General features: G+C 50.2%; 1 protein-coding gene across 11 annotated transcripts in view; it reads left to right on the top strand.

Annotated features, from left to right (window-relative positions):
* The window catches only part of MYH14 (myosin heavy chain 14), a 91,727-nt gene that overhangs the window by 1,894 nt on the left and 73,941 nt on the right, over window positions 1-15,892 (top strand). For 4 of the 11 annotated variants that reach the window (XM_074315444.1, XM_074315443.1, XM_074315441.1 and 1 more), the window contains exon 2: window positions 11,240-11,650. In XM_074315444.1, the coding sequence (XP_074171545.1) occupies window positions 11,240-11,650 (411 nt within the window). Of the gene's footprint in view, window positions 1-6,375; window positions 6,519-7,553; window positions 8,113-9,174; window positions 9,233-11,239; window positions 11,651-15,892 lie in introns of those variants that run through there. The other 7 variants (XM_019741566.2, XM_019741564.2, XM_019741565.2 and 4 more) reach the window with 5 other exon arrangements.

Genomic DNA, 15,892 nt, shown 5'->3' with positions numbered 1-15,892 from the left:
AAAGTCTTAAATAGTAAATGTTTTCAGCTTTGAACATCATACAGTCTGTATTATAACTCCTCAACTTTGCCCTTGTAGTGCGAAAGAAGCCATAGATGATACATAAACAAATGAGCTTGGCTGTGTGCCAATAAATCTTTATTTATAAACACAGGCAGAGGGCCAGCTATGGCCTATAGACTTTTGTCTGCTGACCCCTGATGTAAATAAATAGTATATTTTCTGAAGAAGCCACACCAAAATATTATCAGGGGTACATCTGGAAGGGGAAGTGAGAAGGAAAGTGCTGGTCAAGGGAAATGTTACCCTCTTATTTGAAATTTCCCACCTTGTGTAATTAAAATGGTCTTACTTCAAAAAGAAGATAATGTTTTAAAAATAACCTTTTCTCAACAATTGTCATTTTAGAAAACACCAGCAGCAAGTAAGAGTAACAGGGAAGTAAAAGTTCCCTGTCATTCTACCAGCTCAAGTAGAATTGCCTAAAGGGTTTATTTCATCTCTGCAGCAGATATTTAAGGAGAACTGTGTGCAAGGAACTGTCCTAGGTGCTGGGGACAGAGCAGTAAATAATCAGTTCCCCGCCCACTCTAGGGCTGATACTCTGTGGTCAAAGAGAGACGGACAATAAATAACAAACCGCGAATAAGTAAATTATATAACATGTTGGAAGGTTAGAAGTGCTATGGACAACAGAAACAGGAGAGAAGCTTCCCAGGGGCTGGTTGTAATATTCAACAGAGTGGTCAGAGAAGGCCTCAGTACTAAGGGGACACTTAAGCAAAAACCTGAATCAATGGAGGGAGCGAGCCATGGCGATGTCTGGGAGGAAGAGTTTTCCAGGCAGAGGCAACAGTCCGTGCAAAGGTCCTCAGGTGGGCGTATGCCAGATGTATTCAAGGCACTGAGAGGAGGGTGGTGTGGATAGAGCGGAGTGAGTGAGAGGAGAGGGTGGGAGGTGAGGTTAAGGAGGGGACACAGGGGGCCATATCCTGCAGGGTCTTTTGCTCACGGTGAGGACTTCACTGTTATTCTGAATGAGCTAGGAACCCTGGGAGGGCTATGAGCTGAGGAGGGGCATGAGCTGATTTGGGGAATAGACTGAGGAAGTCAAGGAACAGAAGCAGGGAGACCAGAAAGGAGGTGACTGCAATGGTCAAGGCAGGAGATGGGGGTGGGTTGATTAGACCAGAATGGTGGCAGTGGGTGTGGCAACAAGGGCTCAGATTCTGGATACTCTTGGAAGGTCAAGTTGACCTTCCATTGATCCATTTATGGATCCATTGATCCACTGATTCTTCCATCCATCTGCCCATTTACTTATTTACTCAATTCGTATACCCTCCATTCATTCATTTATCCATCCAACTGTCATCGATGCCCTCAATCAGCCATGTATTTCTCCATTCATCTATTTGTTCCATCACTTACACACATCCATCCATGTGTTTATTTACTCATCAGTATCAACTGTCATATGATCCTTCCACGCTAATGTCCCTTTCTCAGGGAGCCTTCCCTGATGTCCTTTCTAAAAGAATACCCCAGTCTTCTGCCCTCTCCTGCCCTCCTTTCCTTTTTCTTTGCAGCACTTGTCCTGACTTGCCATTGTGCTCTATAATTACGCGTTCACTTGTTAGGTCTGTGTCTACCACCAGAATGCATTCATTCCTTTGGCAGGTATTTGTTGAGTATCTACTGTGTGCCAGGTTCTGTTTTAGGCACTGAGAACACAGCAGGGAACAAGAAGACAAAAATCCTCACTCACGAGGAGCTGACCTTTTAGTTGCGGTCATCAGACAATAAGCAATACATTTAAGAAGTCTATTACTGGCAGGTTGGAGGAGGCTGAGTGCAGTGGTAAAAGAAAATTCAGAGCAGGGGAGGGGTATCAGGAGAGAAAGTGCTCAGAGAAGGCCTCACAGAGGAGTGATATTTGAGCAAAGCCTGGAAGAAGATGAGGGGCTCAAGTGGTTATCTAAGGGAAAAGCATTCCAGTAGCGAGAATGCCATGTGCAAAGGTCCCGAGGCAGGGCTGAGCCTGGTGTGTTTGAGAAGCTTCCAGGAGGCCAATGTGGTTGGAGCAGAGTAATCAAGAGGGAGAGATTGGGAGGTGAAGGTAGAGAGAGGACAAAGGGTGAGGACTTTGCTTTAACTCTGGAGTCAGGGGTGGACTTCACTTAGGTGTGAACAGGTTCCCTCTACCTGCTGTGTAGTAGATTAATGTCTAAATTCTATGAGACCTGTGATTGATTATGTCTTTGTTCTCTCCATCTCCTCAGCTTTAGCAACAAGGGTATGTCTGCAAACTATGGCCCACAGGCCAAATCCTCCCACCTCCTATTTTACTGAAACACAACCACACCCATTCATTTATATATTATCTATGGCTGCTTACCTGCTACAAGGGTGAGTGAAATAGTTTACAGCAGAGACCATCTGGCCTTTGAAGCTGAAACATTTACTGTCTGGCTTTTTCCAGGAAATGTTTGCTGGCCCCTGGTCTAAAACAAGGCCTGGTACATAGTAGGCACTCAATAAATATTTGTTGTCGCATAATGGGGCCCTTCACTCATCTGTGACCCACATGAGGGAGGCCGCCAGCTTGCTCTTGTCCCAGAGCCATTTCCAGCTCTGAGTCACATGCAGGGAAACAACAGCCCAGTGACAAAAATAAAATACTGGAACCATTGAAATCTTGCCACAGAGAAAATGCCCAGGCAGGATTACAGTCAAGACTCACAGTGACACTTAGCATGCTCTTTGTCCCTGTTTTCCTATTAAGGTCCCCTTAGTCCTCACCAGGCACAGAAGCTGCTCCCCCAATGTTTTTCCTCACTGAAAAAATGCCCCCAAACCCTCTTCCACAGAGCATCCCCTCCTTGGCTCTCCTATCTCCTCCCTTCTCAGCTCCAACATTTTATTTTCCTACGTGAACTTGGCGCCCCGCTGGCTTTTTTCTTACCCCCGTGCTGCCCATTGTTCAGATTCTGCATAACAAGGTAGTTATGAGTTAAGAATAATGAGAGCTGTGCCAGCTGGCAGGAATTCCTATCTTCTAGGAAGACGGAATTCTCCCATATTCCCATTTTCTTCCCCCCATTAGACATCCATTCTGATATTCTATCCACTTCCATTTTCTGAGTTCCATCTCTACTGCAGTTTATGCTGCAGCCTGAAGACCCACAGAGGAATCAGACCCGGCCCCTGACAGCCAGAAGCTCACAATTTAATGGGGACAATCCCAGTGCTGGGGGAGGAGGGAAGAAATGGATGCAGGGTGGGTCTGGCTTGACCATCAAGGCAATGAGTGTGGGGCTTAATCTTGAGGACCCTCTCTGGCAGATTTGGAAGGAGGACAGATGGAGGGCTCTGGGACTCCTTCCAACTTGGTTTCCTGGGTCTCGGCCACCCTCGTGGTTTCATATAGTGATCCACAACCCAAGCTCTGGAGCCAGACTGCCTGGGTTCAAATTCAGACTGAGGCTTTCTAGCTGTGCAACCTTGAGCAGCATTCCTTCAATGTCCTCATCTGTAAAATGGGTATGACACTAGTACTTACCACTTAGAGTTATTGGGAGGATTATGGGATTTAATACATACAAAGGGCTTAGAACTGCACCTGGCATATGGTAAGTGCTCAATAAATATCAGCAACTATTAAAATGCTTAGCATAGGTGACCACCTCATAGAATGCCCTCAGCGAGAAGAAGCTCAATATTATCATTCAGTGATGTCATCAATTACCCCACAGAGTGAGCAGCATTAATGACATCTCCTTTGGTGGGAATGATGACATCACTAGTTGCCAGGTAGATTTAATCCTGGATGGCGTTGACGACATCACCAGTTATCTGGAAGAATATGGTTAGATTGTGGGTGCCAGAGCCTGATTTCAGTTTGAATTTCTGTTGTGTTCCAGTCTACACCCTTCCTTGGTGCCCTCAGACACATGGGATTTTCATCTGTCTGAGCCTCAGTTTTCTAGCAGTCAAATGGGGATAATAAAAGTATCAATCTCATAGGATTGTTAAGAGAATCTAATAAGTTAATACACACAAAGGGCACAATGTCCAGCACACAGTTGGCACTCAATAAACAGCAGCTCCTGTTATCCTCTCTGTAGGAGGCTTTCAAGGAGGACACTCTGCCAGAGTAATAGGGGCCTTCAGCTCTGTCTTGGTTAAGAGCATAGACTCACGGGTGTGACCTATTACAATCTGAGCCCAGATCTGCCACCAGGAGCAGCCAGGAGACCCTGGGCATGTTACTGGCCTGCAAAGTGGGGTAATGACAGTGAGATAATGAGGATGCATTGAGATAATGACGGTCATGTTCCCAGCACAAAACCAGGCCTCATACACGTGAGCTGTATCATCACTGCAGGTAGCCTCAGTAAGGTCCTCCCCTCCCTGGAACTCAGTTTCCCCATCTGCAAAAAATGGGCAGTGCCATGGCAACTTCAAAGCTTCTTTCTGCCAAGCAAATGCTTTGGGAGTTGGATGCTTGCACCTGTGACTGCCCTCCACCCAAGTCCAGCTCTCTCCTCCCATCTCTTACCTCTCAACCTTTCCCTTTCCCTTTCTCTGGCTTCTTCCCCTGTCCTAGACTTTCTCTCTCTATCTTGTTTCTGTCCTGCGTACTATCAGAAGGCTATGTGTAGGGTGATAAATCACAATGGTAATAACAATCAATACTTGTTTGTTTAGATTTATCTGGTGGCAGGACCCCACTAAGCTCTTTGCATGCATTAACTCATTTCATTCACACAATACAAGGACTTGTTACTTTTGATTCAACAGTTATTGAGCACCTACTTGTGCCAGGCCTTAAGGATCCAGCACTGAACAAAACAAAGATCCCTGCCCTCATGGGATTTACTTTCTAGTGGGGACACAGAGGCTAAACAGATAAACAAATAAGCAAACATTACCAGTGCTATGAGCTAAAACAAAGCAGGGTCATGGGGAGAGTGATGAGGGGAACTGTTTTATATAGAATGGTCAGGAAAGGCCTTCTGAAGGAGGTGACACTGGAGCAGACCTGACGATGTGAGAGGGAGGCAGCCATGTAAAACCTGGGGAAAGAGCATTCCTAGAGGAAGGAAAAGCAAATGCAAAGGCCCTGAGGCAGGACCATGCCTGGGGAGTGTTTGAGGAATAGAGGAACAGTCGGGAGGCCAGTGTGGCTGGAGCTGAATGAAGGGGAGAATGGGAGATGAGATCAGACATCAGCTTTTACTCTGAGATAGAGCCATGAAAGATTCTGAACAGAGAAGGGGAGCAGTCTGAATAGAGTTTGACAGATTCGCATTGGCAGTAGACTATTTGTGTGTGTGTGCGGGGGGCGGGGGGGCTATCAAGGGGGAGGCAGAGGCCATCATTCCCATTTTACAGATGCAAAAATAAATGGAACCTCAAAAAAGACCAGCAACAGCTGTTGAGCAGTTGGCTGGGGATTGATTGGAGTGCAGCTCTCAGTTCCCATTCCAGATGTTCTCTTCTGGAGCCTAGCGTGCACCTGTAAAATGGGGACACAGCTCAAAGACCAGTTGTGCAGGACTCACCAGCAACAGTTTAGCTTCAGACATGGTCATCACCTTGAGGTTCAGCAGAGCCTTCCCTTTGCGACTTTCAGAAGCTGACTTCCTCTCTTTAGCCTCAGTTTTTCCATCTGTAAATTGGGAGGCACTAACCAACGTTTGGGTGTAGCACAGTGGCTAAGAGCACAAGTTCTGGAGTCCGATTTGGCGGGATCCAAGTCCTTGCTCTGCCATTTGTCAGCTCTATGACTTTTGGCAATTAACACCCTCTTTTTCTAAGCTTCGGTTTACCTCATCTGGAAGATGAAGATCTTAATAACATCAATTCCGAAGGGTAGTTGTAAAGATTAAATGAGATCATGCAGGTAAGCGCTTAGCACAGCTCCTGGCACACACTGGGCACTCAATAAATGATCATTATTTACTGACAGTATCGCCCACACCTTCCCGGTGGGTGAGAGCCTGGGAGAGTGCCTGGTACGCGGGTCGGCATTCGACAAAAGTGAATTCACTCTCCGGTCTCTCCTGCCCGCCAGCTCCCCAGGGATCCAGGCATTCCGGCCTCCAGTCGCTCCCCTACGCTAGCCCTCACAAAGGCCCCCATTCATGCTTCGCGTACAAAGCCGCCCATTCACCCAGGTCCCTTGGGTCTCCCGCCCCCGGCTACCCCCTGCGCCTCGCCATTGGTCGCACCTGCTGCACTTCAGGCCTCTGGTCCCGCCCACGACCGCTCCGCCTAGCTCCAGGCTCTGGCTCGGTTCTTTTCCCACGGCTGGCACACTCCAGCAACTTCTGATTGGCCCCGTCAGCCAGCCGCTCCTCTTGATTGGCGGGCGCGTCCCCCCATGGGCGGGGCCGTAGCTTGCCGCAGAGGGCGCCGATTGGTCCCTGCTGCGCTCGTGTGGGCGGGGCTTTCCAGGCGGGCCCGCCCCTCTTTCTCCTCAGGCCGAAGCCTCGGGACGGCTCTGGAAGCCGGTGAGTGCCCGGGGCCCGCTGCCCGCCGGAGGCGGCGGAGCGGGACTGGGTCCGGGGTGGCTGGGGCCTCAGGGCTGCAAACGGGGCCCGGGAGCCTCCGGCCCGGGCGGCGGGGAAGGAGTGATGACGGGGACACTCACCTTGGGCGCGCTGCGGGACTGCGGCGGGGAGGCGGGGCGAGGCGTTTAGACTCCCCCCAACTCGAATTTCTACTGTGTGCGAGGCAGGGTCGGGGTACTAGCTGGCGACCTTGGGCCTATTCCGCAGATGGAGAAACTGAGGCTCACTTTGGGACCTTGGACGCTTTAATACCTGAGTCATCGCCTTCAATCCCCCGCCCCCAGATGACAGTGTCTGTTTTCACTTGTAAAAATTGCGGACCAGAGACAGGGATCATGACTCGCAGAGGCATAAGGGTGGGGAGAGACATATTTGAGCACCTGCAATGTATTTGGACGCTTTTATTCTTATAATTAAATATTGCTCTTTAATTACGTTAACTCGAGGTGGGCTATGTTGTACCCATTTTACAGGGAGAGGAAAACAGAGGCTGGACAGAGGCGGTGACTGCAGGGGGATGGGGTTGAGGATAACACTTAGAGACCGGCTGTGTGCTGGGTCCCTTCGCCTTTTTGAACCCATAGCAGTTCCCTGAGGAAGGCTGTGGTCCCTATGGCGTAGATGGGGAAGTTGGTTCAAGAGGCACCAACTGGGAGGAGAAAATTAACATCTTTGAGGACCTATGACACGTTATTCCCCAAACCCCTCTTTATAATTGCAGAAAACGATTCGAGCTCTCTCTCTCATACTGACCTTGAGCGCGTTACTTCGCTTGTCAGTGCCTCGGTTTCCCCATCAGAGAAATGGAGATGCTGATCGTCCCCATCTCATTGGTTTTTGAGATCACTTTGTGAGTTAAAATCAGAGAGCTGTTCTAAGAGCAGAAAACACTAGGCACACGGTAGGTGTGCTTACCACTATTTGGTCCTCATTTCACCCATGAGGTGACTGAAGCTCCGGAAGCCAGAATAACGAGCGTTTTGTCCTCTTCTTTAGTACTCCTAGTACCTACCCTCTGTAGGTTTTGTCCCATTTCCAGGGTGGGGGGAACTGAGGCTCAGAGGGATTAAATGATTTGAGAGGTATTACTTGTTTAAGCACTGGGCTGGGCACTTTCTCCCACATCGTTTTATTTATTTCACCGGCCGCAATTCACAGAGAGGAAAGTTGCGGCCCAGAAAGCTTGAGCGGGATTCGAACCCTGGAGTCCTCAAACCTCTCCGCAGTGGGCGCCTGACCTTTACCCGCCAGAAGTGGGGAGCCTGGCGCCGCCGCTCCCGCCCACCTAGCAACGGGCTCATCCCCGCCTCCTCCCATCCTCCTGTCCAGGGCCTTGCGGCTCCCGGGCCCGCCCCCTTCCCTAGGCGGGCAGGTGCTGGGTGACATCAGAGCCAGGCTTCCTCCTGGTGACGCGACGTGGCTCCGCCCCGCGCTGGACCGCGGAGGTAGCCGCACCTGAGAGCTCTGAAGCGGACCAGGGATTCCCGTACCCCCTCCCCATCTTCCCGCTTTCTGAACCGGCCGGCTCCACCAGGTAGACCCGGGATCTGCGGTGTTAGGGGGTGGCGACCCGGCCCATGGGTCTCGGGGAGATGGGGGTTGGGCGGTCGGATTCCTGGATCCGAGGGGGGGGCGTTGGGGGCCAGGAATTCCAGTCTGAGTAAGGACGGCGCTGGGAGCCGGGACTCCTAGGTCTTGAGGGAGGAAGGCACTCCGGGCAGACTTGAGTCTTGAGGGAAGAGGGGTTTGAGGACCTGTACTCGTGAGTTTGTAGGGGCAGGGACTGGGGGTCCCGACTGCTGGGTCTGATGGAGGAGGGGCTGGGGGCCTGGCCTCTTGGGTCTGAGGGAGGAGGCTGGGGGGCTGGACCCCTGGGTCTGAGGGAGGAGGGGCTGGAGGTCTGGACTCCTGGGGTCTGAGAAAGGAGGGGACTAGGGGCCTGGACTCCTGGGTCTGAGGAGGAGGGGCTGGGGGCCTGGGTATGAGAAAAGATGGGTCTGAGAGCCCAGATTTCTGGGTCTGGGGGTACAGGGGGCTCCTGAATACTAGCGCTTATCTGAGGTCAGAGGGCTGGATGCCAAGGGCCCCAATCCCTGCCCCAGGGGCGGATCCCTGGCTCCTTTTGCTTTTCCAGCCCAGCATTCTCTGCCCCTCCCAGGGCAGGTGAACGCACCTGCCCTGGTGACAGTAATGAGCCCTGGCAGAGGCGTTACTGCCGGCTAAAGAGGGTGGGGCTGTCAGAGGGGCTCACAGAGGAGGCCTGCAAGCCGGGCCCATGTGGGCTGTTGTCAGTTCTCAGAATCCGTCCCCAGGCACCCTCACCTCTCACCTGGCTACAGTGAGGTGAGGGTGCCAGGACTCATGGGGCCAAGGGAGGAAGGGGCTGAGGGTTCAGATTCCAGGGTCCTGGAAGATTAGGGTCCTGCGGGCCTGGGCTCCTGAGTCTGGAGAAGGAGGGTGCTGGAGGCCTGGGTTCCTGGCTCTAGGGAGGGAAAGCGTAGGACTGGGTGATTGCAAAAACTCCCAAACCCTTCCTGGTCAAAGGCCGTTGGCCAGAGAGGAAGTGGGTGGGGCAGGGTAGGGTGAAGGTAGGGGTAAAGTCCCAGGGACAGGGACAAGCTCTGGGTGGATCAGGGCCACACAGAAGGCCTGGGGTGAGCTTTGGCAATTTGGGGTCTGGGAGGTGGAGAAACATGATTTGCTAGTGATAGAACCCTGCTATTTGAGTGTAGGGGCCCAGGGTATGAGGCCAGAGAGCATCAGGACCAAGGGTCTCTGGGGTCTAGGACTGCTGGTACTGGGCAGGTGAGGAGAGTGTCTGGGAGGACGTGGGACATGTCGCCTGGAGCCAGGTTTCTGGGTGGCAGAGACTCTGCGGGAAAAGACAGAGCCTGCTGGGACCAGATCTGGGGATGCTTTAAGAGGAGCTGAGTGTTGGGAGGGACTTTTCCAGTGGTGTGTTGGAGGTGAGGGGCCTGGAGGGCGGAGGCAGAAGCCCCGAGGTGGAGGAGGCAGAAATACTGGGCTCTTCCTGTGACTGGTGTGGTAGGGCCATGAAGCGGACATCTGGGGCAGTGGAAGAGAATAGAGGCTCCTTCAGGAGCGGGCCACAAAACAGGGAGAGTATTTTTCATGACCAGTGCTTAGACTGTTCTAGAATTGCTGTGATCTGTTCACTACTGGTCTGTGGCCCCGTTGAGTGCGGGGAGGGGTCTAGCACATTCTGGCTCACCCAGTGCCTCCATTATAGCTTACAGCTCACACTGGGTTTTGATGGTCTGAGACTAGAGCTGGATCACCCCAGACCAGGAGCTCCTCGAGGCAGGGTCCTGTCTGACTCATCTCAGGGTCCCCAGACTTGGGGCAGAACCTGGTACTTGAACGGCCTCAGGGAAGGTTGACTGAATGGAGGAAGAAGGCATGAATGGGTCCAGTCTCCCCATTATAAAGAGAAGGAAGCCAGGTCACAAGGAAGGAAGGCACTGTTAACTGAGGGAGGAGATTCACGTCTGTTCTGCAGGCGTGGGGTAGACCAGAGGTAGTCTGGGAACCTGAGTGACAGAAATTAGATTGATACCTTTCTAGGGTTCATATCTAAGAGCTCAAAGTCCTCATCATGATCCAATATGGTCCCCTTTGTCCCCAATCTTACCTCATCTACCATCCTGTCCCCCACGGGAGGCTTGGCTCCAGCCTCACTGGCCCCTCACAATGCCACAGACATACAGGCACACCTGCCTCCGGGCCTTTGCACTGGCTATTCTCCCAGCCTGGAATACTTTTCCTCCCAACATTCCCATGGCTCGCTCCCTTCATCTCCCTCAGATCTTTTTTCAAATGCCACATCAGAGAGGCCTTCCCTGGCCACTCCAATTAAAACTGCAACACCCTTCAACCCTAACATCCTGCCTTATTTTTCTCCTTGGCATTTCTCATCATTTAACGTACTATATAATTTACTTATTTATCTTTTTATCTGTCTTCTAGGGTTACAGCCACACTATTTAATAGAAATATAATACAAGCCAAATGTATAATTTAAAATTTTCTAGTAGCCACATTAAAAAAAAAAAGTAAAAAGGAACAGGTAACATTAACCTTAATGATACGTTTTTTTAACCCAATACGTCTAAAACATTATTGCAATATGTCATCAAATAGAAATCTGGTGTGTATCTTATACTTAGAACCGCATCTCAGTTTGATTCTCCATTTTCAAGTGCCCAGTAGTCACATGGGGCTATTTATATTTAAATTTAATTAAAGTCGAATACAATTAAAAATTCATTTCCTCAGTCGCACTTGCCACATTTCAAGTGCCCAGTAGCCACATGGTGCGGTGACTCCCATATTTGACAACACAGGGCTAGCATGTAAACCCCTTATGGAGGCAGGGGTCTTTTTCTAGCTTGTTCTTTGCTATGTGGCCAATGCGTTGAACAGTGCCTGGCTCACAGCCTGACTTATCAGATAAGTATTGAACGAATGAAAGAATGAATGAATAGAGGGGTGAATGAATAAAATGAGTAAAGAGATCTGTGGACCCATTTTGCAGATGTGTAAAAAGAGGTTTGGTGAAAAAAGGCAGTGGGGACTGCCTGGGGGATTTGGGATGGGGATGGAGCCCCACTTGACATCAGTTCTCTTCTCTTCCCCTGCAGACCATGGCAGCAGTGACCATGACTGTGCCCGGGCGCAAGGTGCCCCCCAGGACCAGCCCAGTGCCAGAGGCGGCCCAGCCGTACCTGTTTGCACCCCGTGGGCCAGGCGCAGGTGTCGGGCCTGGGGGCTCGGGCACCTCCCCGCAGGTGGAGTGGACAGCACGGCGCCTGGTATGGGTGCCTTCAGAGCTGCACGGGTTCGAGGCGGCGGCGCTGCGGGATGAGGGCGAGGAGGAGGCCGAAGTGGAGCTGGCGGAGAGTGGGCGGCGACTGCGGCTCCCGCGGGACCAGATCCAGCGCATGAACCCGCCCAAGTTCAGCAAGGCTGAGGACATGGCTGAGCTGACCTGCCTCAACGAGGCCTCCGTGCTGCACAACCTGCGGGAGCGGTACTACTCTGGCCTCATCTACGTGAGTGGCCTCCTGCCTGGGAGGGCATTGCCCAGGGTGGGAACCTGGGTGTCAGCACCCCGACTTGAATTAACGTGAGGGTATTGATAATCTTTATCCCACATCGTGTGACTATTCCTACCCTTAGTTGCCAATTTGTAAATTATTGCATTACCACAGGGGTCTCAGACTCCATTGGAGGTGCTCTGTAATAGTACGCGGTAGATGCACCTTAATATGTTCCTGAAGTATAAATTTTCTGAATTCTCAACTATAATGCATCCAAAGTGTTTTGAGAAAGGGATATGGGTCTATAATCATAATTAGTGAGAATCATTGAGAATGGAAAATCGAATGTCAGGCTGTGCTAAATGCCTTCCACATATTAACTCACTTTTTCTCACTTTACACAAAGTAGAGTCTATTATTATTACTATTTTATCTAAAAGAAAACAGAGACCCAGAGAGATTTAATAACAATACAAGTTAACATTTATCAAGCATATACTAGGCACTCTAAAATATGTCGTCTCATAGGGATGGGTGAAAAAAAAATTATAATAGCAAATTATAATTAAATAATACATTATTTCAAGAAGATCAAAAACTAATGAGAACACATAAGTTACATAAAAAATATACATTGTTTCAATATATCTTCACAATTATAAAGCATTTTGTAGATAAGGAAACTGAGGCACAGAAAGATCAAAGTCACCCAGTTGGAGGTTGGGCAGATCTAAGTCGTCTGTTTCCAGGCTCTACCGTTTTGCTGTGGTGCCTCTTAGGGTAAAGACCAGATTGACGACAGTGAGGCTGAGTATGATAGTCTAGTTTCTCTTAAGCATTGAATGTCTCTCACCTTATCTAATCTTTACAGCAAACAGATGGAATAGGGCAGCAGTTCTTAATCCTGCCTTCATTTTAGAATCACCTGGGGAATTTTTAAAAAAATACCAACACTTGAGCCCCACCCCAACCCATTTAAATCTCTGGCAGTGTGACATGGTAGTTGGTATTTTTACTAAGCTTCTAGGTGGTTCTAATGGGCAGCCAAAGCGTCATTAAGAGCAAACAGGATTAGAGAGAATGACAAGGAATGTCGACAATAATAATGAAAAATAATAATAGTGGGTGGCTAGCAAATATTTATTGAGCACTTACAATGTGCCAAGTACTGTTCTAAGTGCTGCATGTGGGTTATCAGCTCACCTCTGGGTCTGGGGCTGTTGTTATCACCTGATGTTCAGGAATGTTAAGTGATGGGTCCAAAGTCACAGAGACATGAAGGAGTGCTGCCAAGATTTGAACCCAGTCAGCTGCCCCTAGAGTCATGCTCCAAACACCAGCTTAGAGGGCTGGTGTGAGACTTGCTCATTTAAACTGGCCCCACATGAAAAATCATAAAATACCTAGCTAAAAGCCTAAAAGGAAAAGTGCTGGTTTTATATTTAAAAAAACTACAAAGCTTTCATGAGAGTAATAAAGGAATGTTTTGATAAATGATGGATGAGATATATAAAAAAAATAAAAATTAATAAACTGGCCCCAATGGCTACCCATTTGAAGGTCACAAAGCATGAAATCAGAATATGTTTATGAATTCTGACTCCCATCTGGGTAGGAGGAAGCCTCCTCCTGTGGGAGGCCAGTGGCTGGCTCAGGGCCCCTCAGCTTGTGGTGGCAGATGTGGGATTTGAATCGAGGGCTGTGTGACCCTGGATAGGGTTAGCACCTTCTCCAGGCTGCACTGGCCCCTTCTGATGCCTCACTCGCCTTTGTAAGCCCTGGGAAGGGGGCCTCCGCCCAAGCCACTCCCCTGATCTCACCAAAGGCGTGGAGATCAGAGGGACCCCCAAAGCACTGAGCCACCCTTTTGCCTTTTAATTAATACTCCGAACCCTCAACGCAACCTTGTAAGGTATATGTTGCCATGCCCATTCTGCAGGTGGGCAAACTGAGCCTCAGAGAGGGGTGCCACGACTTGGATGACACCCCACAGCTAGGAACCAGCTAAGCTGGGATTTGAACACTGGGCATCAAACTCCAGGCCCCATGTCCTATCTACTGCTCTAGGAAGATGACTGGGAAAGCTCAGGGGAGAAAATGGTGAGGCCTGAGCAAATGCTGTGGCCCAGGAACCAGAGAATTGAGGCCAGAGAATTGAGGAAGTGAGATGGGAGTTTCCAGAAGCCCAGACTAGAAGTGAATGTACAGTATGAACACGTGAATGGCTCCCAGCAACCCTAGGTGCCCTAGGGACCCCTGTTCCTGTCCCCATTTGATGAAAAATGAGACCCAGAAAGATTCAGGTGCTTGCTGAAGCCACCCAGCTAGAAAATAGCAGAGGTGCTATTCAAGCACTGCCCTGCTGCTCTTTGGGCCCATGCTTAATCCTTACGTATTTTGTTGACTGGCCACTGGTGATGGGAAAGGCAGTGTTGTCCAGTGGAAAGTGAGGGCATCCCGGGCTCCAGAAACTCAGTTGCTGCCCCTGATAAGCTATTGGGCTTTAGTTGCTTGGGGTCACAGGTTTAGTTGCTTGGGATGCTTGGGGGCAGGCAGGGCGCTCATTTGTTGAGCACTTGTGATGCTTCCTGTTCTGTGGGGGCACTGGGAGATTCATTGTGGCCTTTTACTCTAGAATCCTTCTAGGCGGTGGGGGTTAAAAGCCCCGTTTTCCAGGGCTGGAGACTGGGGCTCAGAGAGGGCAAATCCCGTGTGCAGTCACACAGCTAGAAACCCAGGCTGACATGTCTGCGAAGTCTGAGAGCTCCCAGCTCCCAGGCAGGATGGGTAACACGAGAGTCCCAGGACCCAAGTTACAGTGCCTTTGTGGGCCCCGCCTTGGGCCGGCTGGGTTTATTCATTATCTCCCTTAATCCCCGCAGCCTCTGTAATGAAGCGGGGAGTGTCATTCCTGGTTTCTCAAGGAGGAAACCGAGACTATGGGAGGGAGTCGCTGCTCTGAGCAGAGGTGGAGGTGGGAGTTGGACCCCGCGGGTCTGCCTTCAGAACCCCGCGTGCTGGGGCAGCCACTCCAGACCCTTCCACCAAGGTTTCCTCAGCTGTGACCCAGCAACTCAGGTGTCCCCGACCCTCTCGGGGTGTACCAGCCTCTGCCCTTTGCCCACTGGCCTTGGCAGCCAGCTCAGGTTCCTGTCGGGGTGTCACCCAGGTGACAAGGTGTGGCTGCAGGAGAGGCTGGGGTGGGGTGGGTGGCATGGGGGAGTGGGTTCCTCCGTCAGCCAAGAGTGGGGGCCTGGGGCGCCAGCAGCCATGAGATACCCTCCCAGGGAATGTGGTCTGGCGGCCCCGCCCTCAGAGAGCCAGGGACCGGAGCTCCTGGGAGCACCCAGCAAACCGGTTGTTCTGCTCCCAGCTGGCCACCCACCCTCCCACCGTTAAAAGGGAGTTAGGCAGCCTGTGGTGACCACACCCTGCTCTGCTGGAGGAGGACAAGCTGTCAGGGAGTTTAAAGCAGTCCTGCTACTAACCAACCAAGTAACCGGCTCCTGGCTGACTAGCTAAGTAGCTGACTAGCTAGCTAAGTAGCTAACTAGTTTAATAGTTAATTAGCTACTCCGCTAAGCAGCTGACTCTCTGGCTAGTTGAGCTGGCTAATTCCAGCTAGCTTAGTGGTTAGTTCTCTGGGTTGCTTTCGCTAGGTGACCAGCTAGCTCGCTAGTTGTCTAACTGTCCTGAGTGCCTCTTGCCTGTGTGCGCTGAAACAGATCTTAAGCTGTTCCAGGGTCCTGAACCCAGGCCCAACAGATGTGTGGAAAAATTCAGGGAGTCCATGAACTTGGATTAAAAAAAAAAAAATTACATCTTTATTTTCATGTACCTGGAACCTGAAATTTAGGATTTCCTCCAATAAGAGTGGACCACTAGTATAATAGACAATCTATAATATACCTGTTTTATGCACTAGAACATATTTAGATGTCATGTTTAAATTTGTATTAATCACAGGTAACACTTATTTGGTTATATAATCTAATTCGTGTAAGCAGAACCTGTGAGTCTGTTATTAATAGAAAACCTAGAATATATACCTGTCATGTTTCAGTTGCTGCTGATACCCTCCCCAAGATATTATATGTGTATTCAAGCAAATACAGAAAGATATTCCTGTTCCACCCCTTTCGATGCAAACAGTTCTCACCTTGCTGCCTTCCACTTGATAGTATTTTGGAGATCATTCCATACCCGTACCCTGAGACCATCATAGGAATCCATCGTATGAACACACATTCAGGT

The sequence above is a fragment of the Rhinolophus sinicus genome, linkage group LG11, assembly GCF_036562045.2.
Source record: "Rhinolophus sinicus isolate RSC01 linkage group LG11, ASM3656204v1, whole genome shotgun sequence".
In the NCBI taxonomy this organism is placed as follows: Eukaryota; Metazoa; Chordata; class Mammalia; order Chiroptera; family Rhinolophidae; genus Rhinolophus; species Rhinolophus sinicus.
Note: the sequence above shows the minus strand (reverse complement) of the source record. Positions and strands in the feature narration are given on the sequence as shown.